Here is a 17,077-nt window from a genome sequence, read left to right on the forward strand (position 1 = left end):
ACAGAATGAAATTACTGAGGGTTTCTGCATGTTGGTGCATCTTAGAAACAATTGTCCTCCAAAAACAGAGGTGACACAAATGCGTAGTTTGGTTAGAATCCACTGAGAAGTGCCTGTTACCCTGCAGGTGAGCCTCTTGGCCATGTGGACGATCTCCCCGTTGGTGTCCATGACCTCGTAGCAGCTACTCTCACTGGAGTTTTCTGATGAGTCATCTCCCCCACACAGACGCTCTGGTATGGCACCACTGACTCGCATCAGCTCAATGTGCAACCGGCCTGCAACCTGTACACACAAGCAGAATGAGGGTGTTATCACTGAATGTTTTAGATATGCAAATATATATTATATCGTTTTTAAAAGTAAAATGTACATATGAAAACTTTCTGATAACTTCTCCATCTGTGTTTTGAAGTGGCATTTGCATTCATCCGTTTATGTTGGTGCGCCCTTACCTCCCCCTGCTGGCTGATGATGGGAACAGCGTATTGCAGTTTAACATCATGGAAAAGGCACTCGAGAAAAATGTTGGCCACTCCTATCAGGTTGTGGTTCTCTTGTGCCTCATAGAATGGATCACAGTGCTTACTGTTTGCTTTGTTATACTGAAAAAAACAACAAAGGAGCAGGATAAATAATCAGTTTTTTTTTTTATCGTACTTATCTTTTTCCTCTCTCTGGTTCCTGTTTCTCACCATCTCCTCTGTGCCTTCCCTCCAGTCACTGTAGTGGTCTCTCATGTCCACCAGTTTGTTCTCCAGCTTCTCGATGGTCCAAACCTGAGTCCCCTTCCCTTTCCTCCGTACCTGGATGGCCGGCTCGCTCACTATCACTCCCTGCTGCATAGAAACAAACGATGACAGGTATTTTAGTACATATACAAAGAAGAGAGTAAATTCAGCACCAATGCGATGCCACATTCTTTGCAGTTCAGGGGTCTGACCTTGCGGTTGGCGCTGAGGTTGGCCGCAGGAATCTGAAGGGTGACCTGATAGTCCGTCAGTTTGTTCATCTCCTCTGCCAGAAAGTTGGCTTCTCGCACCAAAGTGTTGGCTTTCATCACCTGCTCCCTGAGCCGAGAGAGGCTCCGACGAAAAAGCTCATCGCTGTCAAACGCACACGCACACACGTTGATTCATGAACATGAAAACCTGTCATTATCTTTTATGTACGGTCGTTCTAGATTGACATAAACAGACATTTTACATTTAATGACTGACTAAACTACGACTTGAAAAATGTGTTTTGAAGTATAAACACTGATCCCTGCATCTCAGAAACTGCTCAGCGAAAAGGAACGGGAAAATCTCTCAGTAAAGTGAACGCAACAGTAAGCAAAAATGCTGCATAATAGCGACAGATGTTTTTTTAGCAAATTGCAACAAGATCCACTGTAAATGATCAGCTCACCAACTGACCTCTCTCTTTAAAAAGCTGAAAATCAACTGGGGGTCTTGGCAGTCTTGCATAAGGCAAATCCTGAAAATATTTCATCCACTTCTGGTTAAAGCAGAAATATTCACCAATGATAACAGGTTATATAAACAAGAATGGTTCATGAGGCCTCCCTGCAGTTTCCTCCCTGCAGTGTCCAGTTTGTGTATCATTGCATGTTTCTCTGCCTGCTCCACTCACCGCTCCTCCGTCCACAGCCGCAGTTTGCTGTGGGGCGTGTGTGTCGGGAACGCAAGGCGGTCACTGCTGCTGCGGTGGTGCTGTGGTGCTTTCTCAGGAGACAGCTGTTGCCTCAGCGACTCCAGCTCTCGCTCGTACATCATCCTCTGCTCCTCCAGAGCCGTCCGCTTCTCCTCCAGGTACTGCTTCTCCAGCACCTGGACCACGTTCTGCATGGGGTCTGCTCACAGGGAAAGGACAAATGAAGCCTGAGTGTTCAAGCCTGTATTTAAATAATAATACAATACAAAGAAAGTTCATTTGGGGGGTTTCATCATCATTGCCGCTGAAAAGCTATCTGACGGGATTCAAGTGAAACTATTGTTCATGGATGATTTAAAGTATTAAAGTTTTATTCATGTTACAAAGCAAATAGCAATGAATAACTGTGACCCATTAATTGATCAATTCAAACAATGGAGCTGACGAACTGGCTGGCTGTGTGTTTTTCCTTTGTCATTTTGTCAGAGACGGACAAAGGCACAAGTAATGTGGATATGAAGCAATTGAAAGGCGCTAAAAATTAAACTTTAAGGTATGTTAAATAAAATTATAGATTTTTCTGGGCTTGAACATTGTTGCTATCTTTATAGTTAATGTACAGTGAAACATATATGATAGGTATAGTAGTCTTTAGACAGTTGGAGTTGGAGAAAGACATGGATTAATAACCACATTTCTTTAATTTCAACTTTGCTTGATATATCAAATTTTATTTATTTGATATATATCTCTATTTTGTATAATGTCGCTGCCTCACTCAAGGCTAAAATCTGACTAGAATATGGATTTTGTGGAAATAATCCACTGACAAAATAACAGCAAAGGGTAGAATTGGATTTGGGCTTTTGTAAATCCAGTTGGAAAAACAAAGGTTAGCTTGACAGTAATGCTATCCCTAAAAGATATTACGATTTTGTGTGATGGTAGCTGGAATGAGCTGAAGGTCCTGAAACCTTTCGACAGCTGAAGCCTTAAAGCCTAAAGGATGATGTAGATTGCAGAAGCCACATTATCCTAATTGTACCATTGTTCCCAAGAGTCTTCATTGTGACCTCCATCTGTGCAAACTCATAGCTGTAGTCCTGCTCAGAAGACGCCTCGCTGGCCGTCTCCACGTCCGCCTCCACGAAGCTCTCTCTGGGAGAAGCTCGCTCCAGCTCCTTCAAACGGTCCCGCCGCTTTCGATTCGGCAGATTGATCCTGCGACAGGACATGATGTCCAATCAGTGACCTTCTAGTCATGACTGTGACACACGTTTGATTGAAATATGTCATACCTGAAGAAGTGGTTGTTGCCCCATAAGATCCGGTCTCCATGCCACAGGTGCACCAAGGAATCGATCATTGTTCCGTTCACACAGGTTCTTAAAAAGAAGACAGAGAAATGATTGAAGACTTTTTATTAAGGAAGATATTGGATGCCGTTATAATGTCAAGCTTCAAACAGAGAGTGGAAATTGAGGCAGAACAGTCACTTTGTAGTGGGAGGGGATGTGGCTCTGATATCAAAGCGAGGAGCCCAGATCAGAGATTCCTGTACAGTGAGGTCATGTGAAACACTGAGGTCCAGTCATCCATGAAGGAGAGAGACGGCCGACCGAGACACAGACTGAGATAGACAGATTGAGAGAGTGTTGGAGATGGTTGTGTGTTAGCTCACCTGGCATTCCCGATGGGCATCAGGGTGACATCACTGTCTGTGCAGACTTCCAGGGTGCAGTGCTCCGGCTGGATTCCGATCCCAAAGAGCTGGATGTCCTGAGACGTGTCTGCGCCCACACGTGTGTGCTCCTACACACAGATGGAGGACAAATTAAGGAAACTATAATGATAGATGTGAAAGTAATTACAGCCAATGCCTTATTCCAACATTTTGGTCTTAACCAGCGAAGTTAGAAACTGTAAATTATTGAGCCAAACTGAAAAAGATAAAACTTGGGGGAAATCGAGAGCAATGCAAAAGGGAAACCAGGCCTGAGTGAAAACACTTGTCTCTCTTTCTCTCAGTGCCGAGAGGGCGTTGTTGAACAAACATCCCAGCTTCTAGAGGATGTCCTACCCTGCGGCGAACTAACCCATTTCACATTACCATAGTCATTCCACACTGATATGCCAGGCCGGTCTGCAGAGCCCAGACAAAGGCCTGTTGTTCTGCGCACCGCACACAGGCTGGTTTTTCACATGCCTCTGCTCTTACAGGTCCAACTCACTGATTGTTTGTTCCATGGCAGCGCTTTGCAAAGTCCAGACCTGCTCTGACTGGACTCGTATCTGCTCTCGCACTGTCACATAGACCCCTGCAACAAGGGTGCTAATAGTTCAGTGCTTGCACTGACGGTTTGATATGTCACAGCAGTGAGTTGGAGACCAGCTGGCTTTGCAGTCTTCAGATTGCGTTGTACAGTGTGTGGACAGGGCAATTATCTATTTTTAGAGCTTCTTAAGTTGAAATGTGAGGGAAGCAGATCAGGAACAGGTTCAGGATTCAAATCATGGCATTAAATATTAACCTCATTTGGGAAATGTACGTCCCAAATGCTGACTGTTTATGTTTTATTTGCCGTGTAATTCCTGATGTGTTATTGGTAAAGCTTAAGAGGCAGAGGTAAAACTCGAACAGCATGCACTTCACTTGTTATGCAATATCACACTTTTATTACCTTCAGGTAGTAGACCAGTAGCTCATTAAGGGCGGGATCAGCATTTAGATTGACAAGGAAACACTTGTCTTCGCCAACTTTAATCCCAGATGTTTCCAAAGAGATGCCCATGCTCTCCAGCTGCTTCTGACGCTCCTGTAAACACAGATAATAACAGTCACGCTGTGTATAAACACGTTGAATTCAATTTGAGACGTTGGAGTCTTTTTATAGCTCATGTACGCACAGTCGCGATCTCCTCTGTCTTTCTTAGTTTCTGCTCCCAGGTGACAGTCATGTCCTGGATGAGCTTCTCAGACTCCTGCAGTTTCTCCTTCAGTTCAGGAGCCTTCATGGACTGATGTGAACAATAAAAAATAAAAAGTCAGTATCAGTCTAGTCAAGGCCATCAAGTGATTAATTCATTATTTGTGAGCCTGTGCCCTCTTCTCACCTCGGCCTGAGAGAGCTGAACCTTGAGCTTCTCCACTTCCTCCCTGAGCTCTCTGATGATGCGTGCGTTGGGGTCTTCGTTCACCACGGCGTGGTTGACGATCCTCTTGGCCCTGTCAGCGTAGCGCAGTGTGGACAGAGTCTCCTCGTAGTTGTCAGCTGCAGGACTCACTGTGGCTATCATGGCTGTCTTGCTGTTGCCGCCGAGGTTGTCCTGAGGACCAGAGGTCAGATTGCAAATAAAAATGTTTTCTTAAGAGCTGCTTTACAATGTCCTGAAATTTACAAAATCCTGAAAATGTCTGGGTTAAGTAATAAGGCGAGGAGTGGTGCCTGGGTAGAGGAGGAAGAAGGACACGACATATCAATTCTAGGGATGGGGGGAAAAATCGATTCAGTTACAAATCGCGATTCTTGTGAATGATGATTTTAAATCGATATGCTGCCTCCCAAATCGATTTAAAAAAAAAACCAACATATTTATTGGTTTGGGGGGGATATATTGGGGGAGCAACATCACCCCAGAGCATGTTGACCAGCTCTTGTTTTTGCACAAGAATCTAAACATACCCAAGCACTAGCTTTGCATCGGCTACATGCAAACAACAATAGCCTACTTTTTGTTTATTTCAAAGTTTTATTTCAAGTAAACTTTTATTCATTCTATTTAATTTACCTTTTATTTATTGTTTAAAAGTAGCCTAAGTGGCATACATTTCTTAATCTGTCAGTTTGTGTGCAGTTGACAGGGGCTATACAATAATAGGGCACATTTTTATTTATTTTCTCTATTGGCTGCCCGGCAGTCATTAAGTTAATGTTAATATTTGGAATAAAAATGGTAAAGCTGTAAGTGAATTTGACTGTGTTGTATTTGAAGGAATGATTCAACATTTTTCCATGGTCCAGTATTTAAAAAAAAAAAATAACCAAAAGAAATCCCAGGAAATCATAATATCGAATCGCAATACATATCGTATCGCCACCTAAGTATCGTGATAGTATCGTATCGGGAGGTCCCTGCCGATTCCCGTCCCTAATAAATTCCATGGAGAAAATCTTTTGCAGCTAACCGACCCCTGCGTCCGCTCTAATCCTCAAAAGCTTTTCAATGTCACCTATAGCCTCCCCAGAACTTTTCAGGGAAATGTCCAGACTTCAGAGCATGTCTGAAAGCAGCTTTAGACTACGTGCATGGTGCAAAGACAGCAAATGTGCAACAAAGGCTTCATTATTTTGGTGAACTTTGAGTCACATTTCAGCAGACCTGGTACAATTACATATCATTATAATGACCAAAAGAAAAGGCCAGTGATAGATGTTTGTCAAACCTTCAGCAGCCAGGTGAGGACTGAGTCTCTGTAAGGCACAAACTTGGCCTTCCCCTTTCCTGCAGACTGATCAGCCAGAGCAGAGATCACACATCCTAATGTGGTGAGAGATCTAAAATGACACAGGGAAAATCAATTGAAGTCCTATCAGTGTAATTGTGTAAAATGATTAACCAGACTTTATACATTTGTATGGCTTTCATATTAAAAAGAATTCCCACTTGTTTATATTGCTGCCCTCTTTAAGTCTCTCTCCAGCAGCTCCAGTTTTAGAGACTCGCTCACTTCCTGCCAGGTCAACCAGACTCATCTTGCTCACTTTCTCCCCTGAGTTCTGTTTACGATCACATCATGCACAATCAGTCAGAACCATAGTAACATAAATACGGTGTTTATGGGATAATCACAAGTGCAGCCAAATTCATAGTAAAATGAAACACAAGAAGAGACTGACCCCGGACTTTAGATCATAAAGTGTTTGTGTGACGATGATGCTGAAGACACCGTGTGAACGACTGCTCTCCTCGTTCATGTTGGTGGCTGCAACTGTTCTCGATTTGTTCCCCTCTGACATCAACACCTCGATGTCCTGAAAAGATGTCAAGGAAATAGAAAAGCATCACTATTGGCAACTATGTTTTTATCCCCAATGGATTTAGACAAATACATCATTAGAAAGTCAGGCGGTCTTCCCATACAGCGAGGCGTCATGTGATTTAGCTGGGTCACAGCAGGCACTGAGCCAAGACTATGGGAAATCCAGTGGACTAATATCAGGCCGAGCAGAGCACAAAGGGAACAGGGTGGAGTGTTTCAACTTGATTAAGGAAGGCCCTGCCAAGGATTGGATATGAACAACATGAAACCCATTACGACATCCCGCATCAGAATTATGTGTCATTACAGTTGCTGCATTTGGGAGGATTTAAAACGAAAATGGTTTTTCTGGCTTTAAATCAGTGACTTCACATCGAGGGATGTGATACCAAGGCATTTCTACTGGCTGCTGTAAATCATGTCTATGTGCGAGTGAGGACCGGCGGTCAGTGATCGAGGGTGGATTCAGCCTCGCCTCTGGTCTCAGTGCGGTGACAGAAGGGTGAAAGACACACCTCGAAGTTGCTCACAGCCAGCTGAGACAGGCCGTCCACATACGGACCCAGGACTTTGTGTTCTCGAACTTTCAGTGATTGTCTGTTCCTTTAAAACAACAGAGAAAGAAGCACAATGAGTAACAGAAAGAGAAGACAATAAAAGGTGGAACATTTACTATTTCCAATTCTGGACATTTGTGAAAAAAGACAGAATGAAAACAAATCTGTGTTTCTAATTAACATGACTCTCTCGCTCTGAAGTCTTTTCCACTGAAACACTTCTTGGCAGCTTAACAACATGTTCTCTTTTTTGGAGAAGCTGAAAACATATCCTCTGACCATGGGAGCTTGATTAAAATGAATGAAAAACTAAATGAGTGCTTCAGGGTTTCAAGAGGCTCATATGACTTGTTTTCCCTCTTGTAGAAACATGAGTTCAATTTCAATGCAGGGAAATTAGAAACAGCCTCATATTGTTATGTGATAAAATTTCTATTACAGAAAAAACTTATATAAAGCAACATAAGTATCTCTTATATGTCACTTTTGTTGCTGGTGGAAATGAACGGAATGGCTGGCATGTAATGTTGAACTAAATAATATTAAAACACTAATAAAATGTTAATTGGGGAATTCTCTTTTTTTGCCCTTTATTGACAAATGTTTCCATACAGTCCAGTTTTTTGGCTCACTGATCTGTGAACTGTCAATTACATCCAAATAAAATACTGTGCAGACTGCAGAGCACATGCACTGCTGTGTAAGTCTCCCTGGACGGTGCAGGTCGGTAAACTGAAGCTCAGTTCACCTGGCCGTCTGCCAGTTGTTGAGGAGAAATCCTATAGATCAGAGAGAGTCACTGAATCACTCTCCATGGCAACAGAACGACCAAGGTCGGCAGAAAACAGGTTCCCTACTTCCACTCTAGTAATCTACCAGCCACTGTGGCAAACAAGAGGATGCGACTGCTAGAAAGACCAGCTGCCATTCTGTAGAATTCAATCCTAAAAATAACAGAGAGTGAGAGGATTGTCATAAAAGTGGGAGGACGTTGCCAACAAAATAGTTCTGGCTGAATCTTCTGACATCTGCACAGAGCGCTGCACTGTAGTCCCTCTCTGAATGCTCTCCGGCTCCCAGCTCCACTAACAGATGTCCCTGAAACACGCTCTTTCACAGCTCGTCCTCCCCTGCAGTCTGTCTGCCAACCCACATCAGACCACGGAGGCAAAGAACAGAGCAGTGTCAGAAAGCGACGCTGGCTTCTGCTCTGCAGGAAATGGATGGGTTGAGCTTCCTACTCAGGTCATTCTGTCGCCATCCTCCAGTCAGGCTACTAGACACAACAGAGCTATAAAGAGACACGCAAAGCAGCGCAGGGTGGGAGCGGACGGAGAGGACCCTGCTCATGGGGTGGTCGGAGTGAATCGAGGTTATCAGGAAATGATACAGCAGTTTGTGCAACTTGTTTGTGCGTCTGTCACCACCGGGGGAAAGGTGGGACCAAAGCAGCATTAACTCAGTAAATTCAGCGAGATGATACTAGTCACATGTGCTTATTCTGAGGAGAAGGTACAAGATCACAAATCAGACTCACCCTTTGGGATCCAGCAGGTCACGGACTTTCTCGTTGTAGATCTCCATGTAAGAAACCTCCACCTTAAAACTATGAGCCTCATTCCCCTCCCTGTGGACCCTCTCAAACAGTGAGCAGCAGAGTCGAGGGATTAAACCCGGCTGCTCCCCATTCCCCATCATGGAAAAGGACTTGCCTGAACCTGGAGGGACACAGCAGAGTCACACAGGATTGTATCCCCAACAGAGAAAAGGCTTAACTTAATTGGAGTCTTTTCCACCCCTAGAGCCACGCTGCTAGTGGAGAGACTAGAATGCTTAGAAATACCTATAATGTCATGTGCCACTGTTGTTCCCATCGTAATTAAATGTTACTTGTAACATGTACAAAACAGTTTTCTCACACTAGGCAGCTACAATGTTTGTTCTGTTCTCATCAAACTATGAAATGCGTGCGTCTCCTCAATATTTCCCTGTAAGACCGGAAGCAGCATAAAGGAGCTAATTTGTTCCAGGGTGAGGAAGGATATGAGTTAAGTGATTCTCCAGTGAGATCAGAAATACAAATCTGCCTGTTCTTTAAACCTCTTACCGACACATCTGCAGAAAACTCGGCCTGCAAATATACTTAGATTTACCTTTTGAATATAACAGAGGCAATTTATCGTCTATAAATCATTAAAAAAAAACTGCACGGTCTAATGGATTTAGCAAAACACTTTTAAAAAATGTGAGACTCAGAGTAGGTTGCATGTGGATTGTCAGTTACCTGTTTGTCCATAGGCAAATATACAGGCATTATATCCCTGGAATGCATTTTCAAGTATTCCCTCTCCAAGGCACTTGAACACCACCTCTTGACCTTTTGGACAAAAGAATCAGTCACCATGGAGATTAAGGTAAACATATGAACCATTCAGTTATATAAGCACTATTATCTGCTCCTATCTGGTTGTCTTCCTTAATAATAAGCGCAGAGCAAAGTGCTGCATCAAACAAGAAACTAAAGCCGTTTTCAGATATTAAGTCTAAGACATTTGGGTGATGGTCCAGGTCAGACACATTGAGTGTTCACGTGAAGGGTGGTGTCTGGATAGAGCATGCAGGAAGCAGGACCTCCCATCTACAATATATTTCATTGCATCGTGCATCACAGAAATAATTATTGAATTCAGTTGTCTTTCCAAGTTGACATCTTATATATGCTTGCCACCTCTTTTTCCTCCTGAGATATATTTGTATTCACAACATCAGCACCTGCACTTGCACAAGGTGAATTCTCCAGACATGATCCTGCTGTTTTCTCTCATGGGCTCACTCTGACGTTATCCAAAGTGTTTCTGGCAGCCTCCCAGTAAACACGTCAGAGAATGTCCGGAGCAACTGACTCAGACATTTGCGTTCTCGCTCTCAGCCCCTCCTGATAATTTTAGGAGACTATCCAGAGCTCAGTGTATGTCTGAAAGCAGCTGAAGATTCATGAAAGCGGACTGGTTCCTGTCCAGTCCTGTGGAATACGCTGAGCTGTGTTGAGAAATCTCTTGTGTCGCTCACTGTCGTGCTCCTCCTGAATGGGACAGCTGTTTAATGAGCTAAATAAAGCCTGGGTCCGGGCCCTCGAGGCAGCCCTTCAGTGAGCATGTTTGCTTCATCGCTTCAGCACAAAGCAGATGTGATGATGACTCTGCCGCCACATAATGAGAGCATAATGACAAGGAAGATATCAACAATGATTATGTAAATGTGCCTCGGACTGACAGTAATCAACTCTTTTCAATAGATGACGTGAAAACAAAACTGTAGCTGTGACCGTTTTGCTGTGAAGCACACATGAGACAAATGGATGGAGGCTGAAGAAAATAACATATGTACATTATTACATACGCAATCACAATGTGAAATGCAAATCAACCTGCATTATTTATATAACTGTTTGTTGTACGGTATACAAATGCAAATGTCTTATTTCTTAGAACATATGGCACTAAACTGCATGATAATTGAATTGTTTAAAAAAAAAAAAAAAAAGAAGACTAAAACCTTGTTTATATATTTGAATGTATTCACTCCAAGGTCAAATTACAGCATTTGCCCACACTGTGTTTTGATTTCCATGATGCAAAAGCAACTTCTTATAAAGTTTCCTTGCTTTATTTCGGCACAGAGCTCAGCAGGTCTTTCAGTTCTTTAGTGATGAGTGAAGAATCAGTTCCAGAATGTAAGACTCACCAGCATATTTGGGAGCGTTGGATTCGTCGATGGACCAGAAACAGTGGTCAAAGGCAAACACCTGCAGGGGAGACAGCACAGGGAGTGTAAACACACACTTTTCACACATGCCCAAGCATGTACAGTACAACACATTGTTAGCAGTGGTCTCACTTCTCTCTACGAGGTAAAAAAGAAACAGGCTTATTGTGCTGCCAACCTCCAGTAAATCAGCAGGACCGAGCTTGTCTCGAGTGAAAAGATGAAGTCTATCTTAGTGCCGGTCTTTGAGGTAACGCTCGTTAAGGCCGCGCCGCGTTTGTCTGCACAAATCCACTGTTAGCTGCCGCCGTGTTTTGTCATAGTGGCTGGAGTTAAATTAATTCATAAATCAGGGTCAGCGCTCTCCAGAAGAAATTCCAGCACCCGGTGACCCTCGTCTCCAAGGAAACAGGGCCGTAGCTGTCCCCGGTGGTGCAGGCAGGCTGGCTCTGAGCCCTCGGCACTGGGTCTCACAACACAGACTTCAGCAGCAGAGAGTCTTTGTGTCCCCCCCGGGCACCTGCATCAGCTCTGGACGGATGACACACTGAGAGGATGCTCTGTGGGAACGACCAGTAGCCTCATTTACCAAGGACCCCGAATCCTTACAGACAGAACGGCTCATGTTAATGTATTCACTTTAACACCCCAGGGAATCTTCATTCAGGGTTTTTTCTCATGCTCATTTAAAAATATTTAATCCAGAACAAAACTTTACTTTCTGAGGCAGATCTTAGGGATTTGTATCTTCCTAAGGTCCACATTGACTTATTGGCACATGCACAAAATGCTGCACCTGCTGCTGTGGCAGTGTGTGGGACAAGGAGACGTTTCGCTGGCAGCAATATTTGTGGTTTTGGTTCGAGAATTGTTACAGCCCTAATGTAGAATCAATCTGCGCTGTCATCCAGTGCAGGCACATCAACAGTTCTACTACTGCCACTGTCAGTGCTCTGCTTTACCAGAGTGCATCACCCAGCACAAACACCCCAAAATAATTAAACTCCCTTCTATCATAATAAGGGCTATTGGCCAGGAAACCAGTGGCTGCACAGTCAGCATGGGAAGCACTGAGATCCTTGAATGCTTTGAAAGCCGGACCTCCTCTAGTGACTTTAGACAAGTGAGTGGACGCCATTCAAAAGAACAAAAGTGCCATCATTCTCAATTAGAGCTGGTTTGGTAACTGGGGCTTCACTCTCCTCTGGTCTGCCTCTGTCCAGTCTGAGGGTGTGACTGCGCAACAAATTGTTCTTGATTGGACAATTACTTTTAATCAGCAGTGCAAATAATGATGAATCTGAAAAAGCACAAAGCCCTTTTTGTCATTTCTTGGTGAAATCTGGTCGAACGTGATTGAACTGCAGCCTCTCATTACCTTTGAGAATAGCGGGGGAGACTAATTTGAGTGCCACTATAACTTAGCAGACAGCCACATGCCCGTCTAGCGGAGGGGTATTACAGGGTAACTCAGGTTCACGGGCCCCAGAGACCACGCACGCCTGTGCGCCATGCTATCACTCTCTGGCCCCATCAGCCACCGAGTGTACTAAGCACAAAGCCCGTCCCTGGTGTGTGAAACATCTCTGAGCTAGTCACCAGCGTGTTGTCAAGGGGGGCGGTGGGGGTGCACTCCAACAATGCAGCTTTGAATGCACACACACACTGCCCCAGTGTCTGCGCTCATCCCTCTCTCATTGTAGAACCTTTGTGGGTGTTCTAGAGATCTTAGAGCACTGACACATTCACACGGACATCTATCCGGCTCCTGCTGACCGGCCAAACCTCTAAAACACCGTCAATCACGTCCCTGGAGACGACGCCACAACAGCAGAGCGACCGGTGCCGGACGCCTCTCAGCCCCTCGGGGGGAATAGTGGTGCCCGTGCTGCCATCCCCCTGACACATGGTTTTGTTGTTTGGTGTCTGTGAAGCTTACATACCTTAGATTGTTTCCTGCTGGATGAGAGGGGTAATCCATCATCAACAGGAGAAACCCAGGGAAAAGACAAGAGAAAGAAAAGACACCATGGTTAGCATTGATGCAGTTCAACACTCAGAACTTGTTCACGCAGAGTAAAATGTAGCTGCAACTGTCACACTAGGAAAATTGCCATCGTTTGTCATCGCACAAAGACATTTTTTACACTAAAATATCTGCATTGAAATAAGAATATATTTAATCTTATGAAATCAAGACTCTTCATATAACTTGACATGCTCACTCACTCCTTCCCTCGTTTATTCACTCGTTTATTCACTTGCAGACAGTGGCATGTCCTGGTGGAAGGTGCTGCTGTGATTGGTTTCATAATTGGGCCAGTGGAGCGTGAGGAAGGGAAGAGATTTAGGATTCAATGTCCCACTGACTCTGTTGAGTAAATAGCTCCTATGCCTGTGGATTTAGCAGGGAGGCCAGGATAGGGAGGTTGCACTCAGCATTACCAGCTGCCGGAACTAAGGACAAAAGGATAGTGTATATATGCCCCTAAATGATGTAGTATTATTCTATTAATTGGAAATGGAATTCCCCAAATCTAGAATGATATAGTATCAATTTTAGACCCAATACAAAATATATGGCCAGGACATTTTGCACGGACATTTGGGACATTTACCACCTCAGTGGTTCTACATGAGCCAGAGTCCTGCCCTTCAACAGTCAGCATGTCCCCCCTGTAGACATCTCCTGGCACAGTGACAGAGGTGGGCATCACCTTCACACAGTAACTAATGCAGGCTGAGCTGCTGTAGGAAAACTGAAACACTGCACCACAGTGTCTCACACAAACTGTGCTGAGTCACCAGCAGCTGATGGTTTTAATTCTGTATGCTGCTGTTATGTTATCGCAGGGAAAGAAATCAACAGGAATGATGGACTGCTTTCCACTGAAGAAGAGCTGTGATATTCCCATCTGCGAGCCATTAACTGAGGCTCATTATGATGAGGGACAGAAAGAGAGTGAATGGGCAGAGGAGTAAAAAGGGAGAGGGCCTCGTTTGGGTTCATACCCTGAATCTGAATCTGGGCCACTGATAACCACCGAGACTGGTTCCTAATCAGAGCAGACAAAGACAGCAGGGTCCCGTCCTCTCGTCTGTCCCTCCCTACTGCAGGGCAGAGAGGGGACGGACACGAGGGGCTGTGGCATGAGATATGAATCCGCTTCAGACAGCAGGGGGCACTGAAATAAGAAGGTCTCCATGCATGTTAAAAAAGAAGAAATTGCTCAAGTGTCAGTGTGGCTCCAAAGGGGAGATGTGAAAGATGAAAGAAGCATGTGGGAGTGCTGTGATAACAAATAACCTGACAGCAGTTACAACTTTGTGAAGAAAGAAAAACAGATAAAAGGAGAAAACAGATGTATCCCTGGGGAGAGCAAAAAGACATCAGTCACAAATCCGGAAACACCGAACCAGACACTCTCACTGCAGAGACAAAACACATGCAGGTATGAAATCCTCCCCCGCCCGGAGTCTGAAGAAGAATTTCAGCATCTGCAGCAGAAACTCAGCCTTTACAGAGTCACTGCAGTGGTTTCATGGCTCTGATGCTCACTGTGTCATCGATTGTATGTACAGTATATGCAGTCATATCTGGAAGTCTAGGAATGCTCTGCAGGACAATGGGGGGAACTGTTTCAAAATGGCTATATTTAGGATTTCATACAAATATTGCTTCCTCACAAAGTCTTTTCAAAGTTCTTTCTGAAAACTAGACTGGATTTAAGAGTTGGATTCAGTGTTACAGACTCTTCTCCTCCTCCTCCTCCTTCTCCTCCCATCACAATGTTAAGACCTCCTCCTCAATACATTTAAGTGCATTAGGCTCCAGTTCTCCCACCCTGCTCTGGACATAATCTCTTTAATCTCCTCAGAAATCTGTGGCTTTCTTAGCAATTTTGAATCTTGCTTGTAGAAGCCATGCATGTCACGGATCCCATGAATTAAATTTGGTTGTACAAATGTTTTATCATTTCTCCTAGAATTAAACTTTATTATAAAACGTTATTCTTCATTAATACGATTATAAATTCTGCTAATTTGAAAGAAAATAAACACACACAACACTTTCCAACATAATGAAGAAACTTAACATAATCAAAGATCAAAATAGAAAAAAAACATATCACCAAAGAACTCTACATTATATATTATCAAAGTACTGTTTTATCACACACTGAGGCTCAGTTGTTTTTGCTCTATGTGCCTTGTTGGTTTGGAACGATGGCCCCTTAGACCATCTGCCTGGTGATAGCAGCCGTATACAGGATGTAATACGTCTCTAATCAACAGACCGTCCATGGAATTGTGCACTAGTCCAACTATCTTACTAGCCAATAGTGGCTATCTTATATAGTTTGCTTTTATTATTCACTGATGATTAAAAAATACCAGGTAATGAGACAAGAAGTTAGAACACTCTTAACAAAAGCTGTCGTACAGTATCAAACCTGACTCAAGCACCAAGTCCACAGGCCAATTGCTTAATATTCACCATGTCAAGTAAGTGCTTGAGGGCGCATTAAAGCCTTTGTTGTGGTTGTGCGGAACAAATGTGTGACATACATGTACGGCACAGAAGTGCCAGATAGCATTAGATTATTCCCTCCTCCGAGGCTGATGCAGGGGGACACTGAAGCCCCAGCAGGGCCAGGCTGAGGTCTCTGTGTCCAATTGGTGGCTGGGAGTGTGTGTGCTTGTGTCATTTAATGTGTGTGTCTCCAAACGGCACACTCAGGCTCCCCTGCCTCCAGCTACCTGATGCCAAATAACTCATGAATGATTTCAACTTGGCTAAAGATGGAAAATTGGCCTAATGTACTACTATGAATCTCCTCCTCGCTACTGATCATGTGTCGCAGCCGATTAGAGGATTTCCTGAACACTTTTAGTAAGAAATATCTAATAATAGCTGTAATCTGTTTTACAATATTTTTTGGTTGAGGCGGCTCAGATAAAGTCGGCTGTATGACTGTATGCTGTGAAATCATGGCATCTTCCTGAGCTTTCTAGCAGATCCACGAATGTGCCGGTGTCCATAAGGAAGCTATAGAGAGTGAGAGAAGTGGAAACCCCCCATGTGGATTTGGAGCAAGATTAAGGCCACTGGGTTATTATTCCACTAAAAACTCTACTCTTCTATCCCAGTAGGCAACCCACCAGATTAATCTATGGTATCACCCATCCAGAAGCATCCCACTACAATTTAAAATATTAAACTGCATGCCTACGCTCTGAGAAATATCAGCCAAAAAGATATTTCACCAGCAGTTTTTGTATTACTTAATCTAATTGGATTTAGCTGCTAGGGATAATATAAGCATGGATATGCTCCGAAATGACCCCAGAAAGTGTTTCAAATCACAATAACAACAAATAAATCCAAATCTGGAAATGCTCATGCTGCAGCTCCGCATTTGCTATGGCACGAGAGACATATAGCGTCAGATTCATCAGGGTGATTTAGCAGGCTTTGCAAGTCTCAGATGATATAATCCTGCAGCTCAAATGTAATATGTACATCACATGGATGAGGGTCCACCCCCCAGTGAGATGACATTTACCCCCTGCATGTCTCCTGGGCACATACACACTTACAAACATGTTTTTTTCTGGCACACCCACCCTCCCCCCATAGATTTGAATTCCTCTTCTTGATCTGCTGCTAAATATTTGCCTCCTTTTAACTCCACATCTGACTCTTTACCCTATTTGGCTGTTGATATGCTTCGGACAATCACAATTCAACAATCTCCATAGCCACACACAACGTCCTGAGATCTGTGTGTGCAAGTGTGTGTGTGAGTGTGTGTGTGTGTGTGTGCAAGTGTTAGGTTACAGTGCACGGTGCTCCTGCAGGCTGCAAGCTAACATTTCAGATGGTCTTCCAGTATGTTTAGAACAGGACATGCCTGTCCCCACCCACTCGAAGCAGAGGTCACCCTGCTGCACAGACAGACACACGCAGGAGGAGAGAGCAGGAGAATTCCAAGCAATGTTTTACAGTGGAGGTGTGGGGGGGTAAGCGTAACTTAAGATGGTTCCAATGAGGCAC

The 17,077-nt window shown here is 43.9% G+C and overlaps 1 protein-coding gene across 1 annotated transcript in view; it reads right to left on the bottom strand.

The window, feature by feature from the left end:
* The window catches only part of kif13a (kinesin family member 13A), a 36,215-nt gene that overhangs the window by 12,011 nt on the left and 7,127 nt on the right, over positions 1-17,077 (bottom strand). Inside the window, exons 3-21 of the mRNA XM_061082027.1 lie at positions 12,963-12,978; positions 10,999-11,059; positions 9,539-9,631; positions 8,792-8,972; positions 7,213-7,300; positions 6,555-6,689; positions 6,322-6,434; positions 6,101-6,212; positions 4,771-4,983; positions 4,564-4,674; positions 4,338-4,472; positions 3,338-3,468; positions 2,955-3,041; positions 2,702-2,877; positions 1,636-1,855; positions 944-1,106; positions 696-839; positions 456-605; positions 121-285 (exon numbers count right to left, since the gene is read on the bottom strand). Coding sequence (XP_060938010.1) covers positions 121-285; positions 456-605; positions 696-839; positions 944-1,106; positions 1,636-1,855; positions 2,702-2,877; positions 2,955-3,041; positions 3,338-3,468; positions 4,338-4,472; positions 4,564-4,674; positions 4,771-4,983; positions 6,101-6,212; positions 6,322-6,434; positions 6,555-6,689; positions 7,213-7,300; positions 8,792-8,972; positions 9,539-9,631; positions 10,999-11,059; positions 12,963-12,978 — 2,494 coding nt within the window. The remainder of the gene's footprint in view (positions 1-120; positions 286-455; positions 606-695; positions 840-943; positions 1,107-1,635; positions 1,856-2,701; positions 2,878-2,954; positions 3,042-3,337; positions 3,469-4,337; positions 4,473-4,563; positions 4,675-4,770; positions 4,984-6,100; positions 6,213-6,321; positions 6,435-6,554; positions 6,690-7,212; positions 7,301-8,791; positions 8,973-9,538; positions 9,632-10,998; positions 11,060-12,962; positions 12,979-17,077) is intronic.

Source organism: Limanda limanda, chromosome 11 (genome assembly GCF_963576545.1).
Source record: "Limanda limanda chromosome 11, fLimLim1.1, whole genome shotgun sequence".
Lineage (NCBI taxonomy): Eukaryota > Metazoa > Chordata > Actinopteri > Pleuronectiformes > Pleuronectidae > Limanda > Limanda limanda.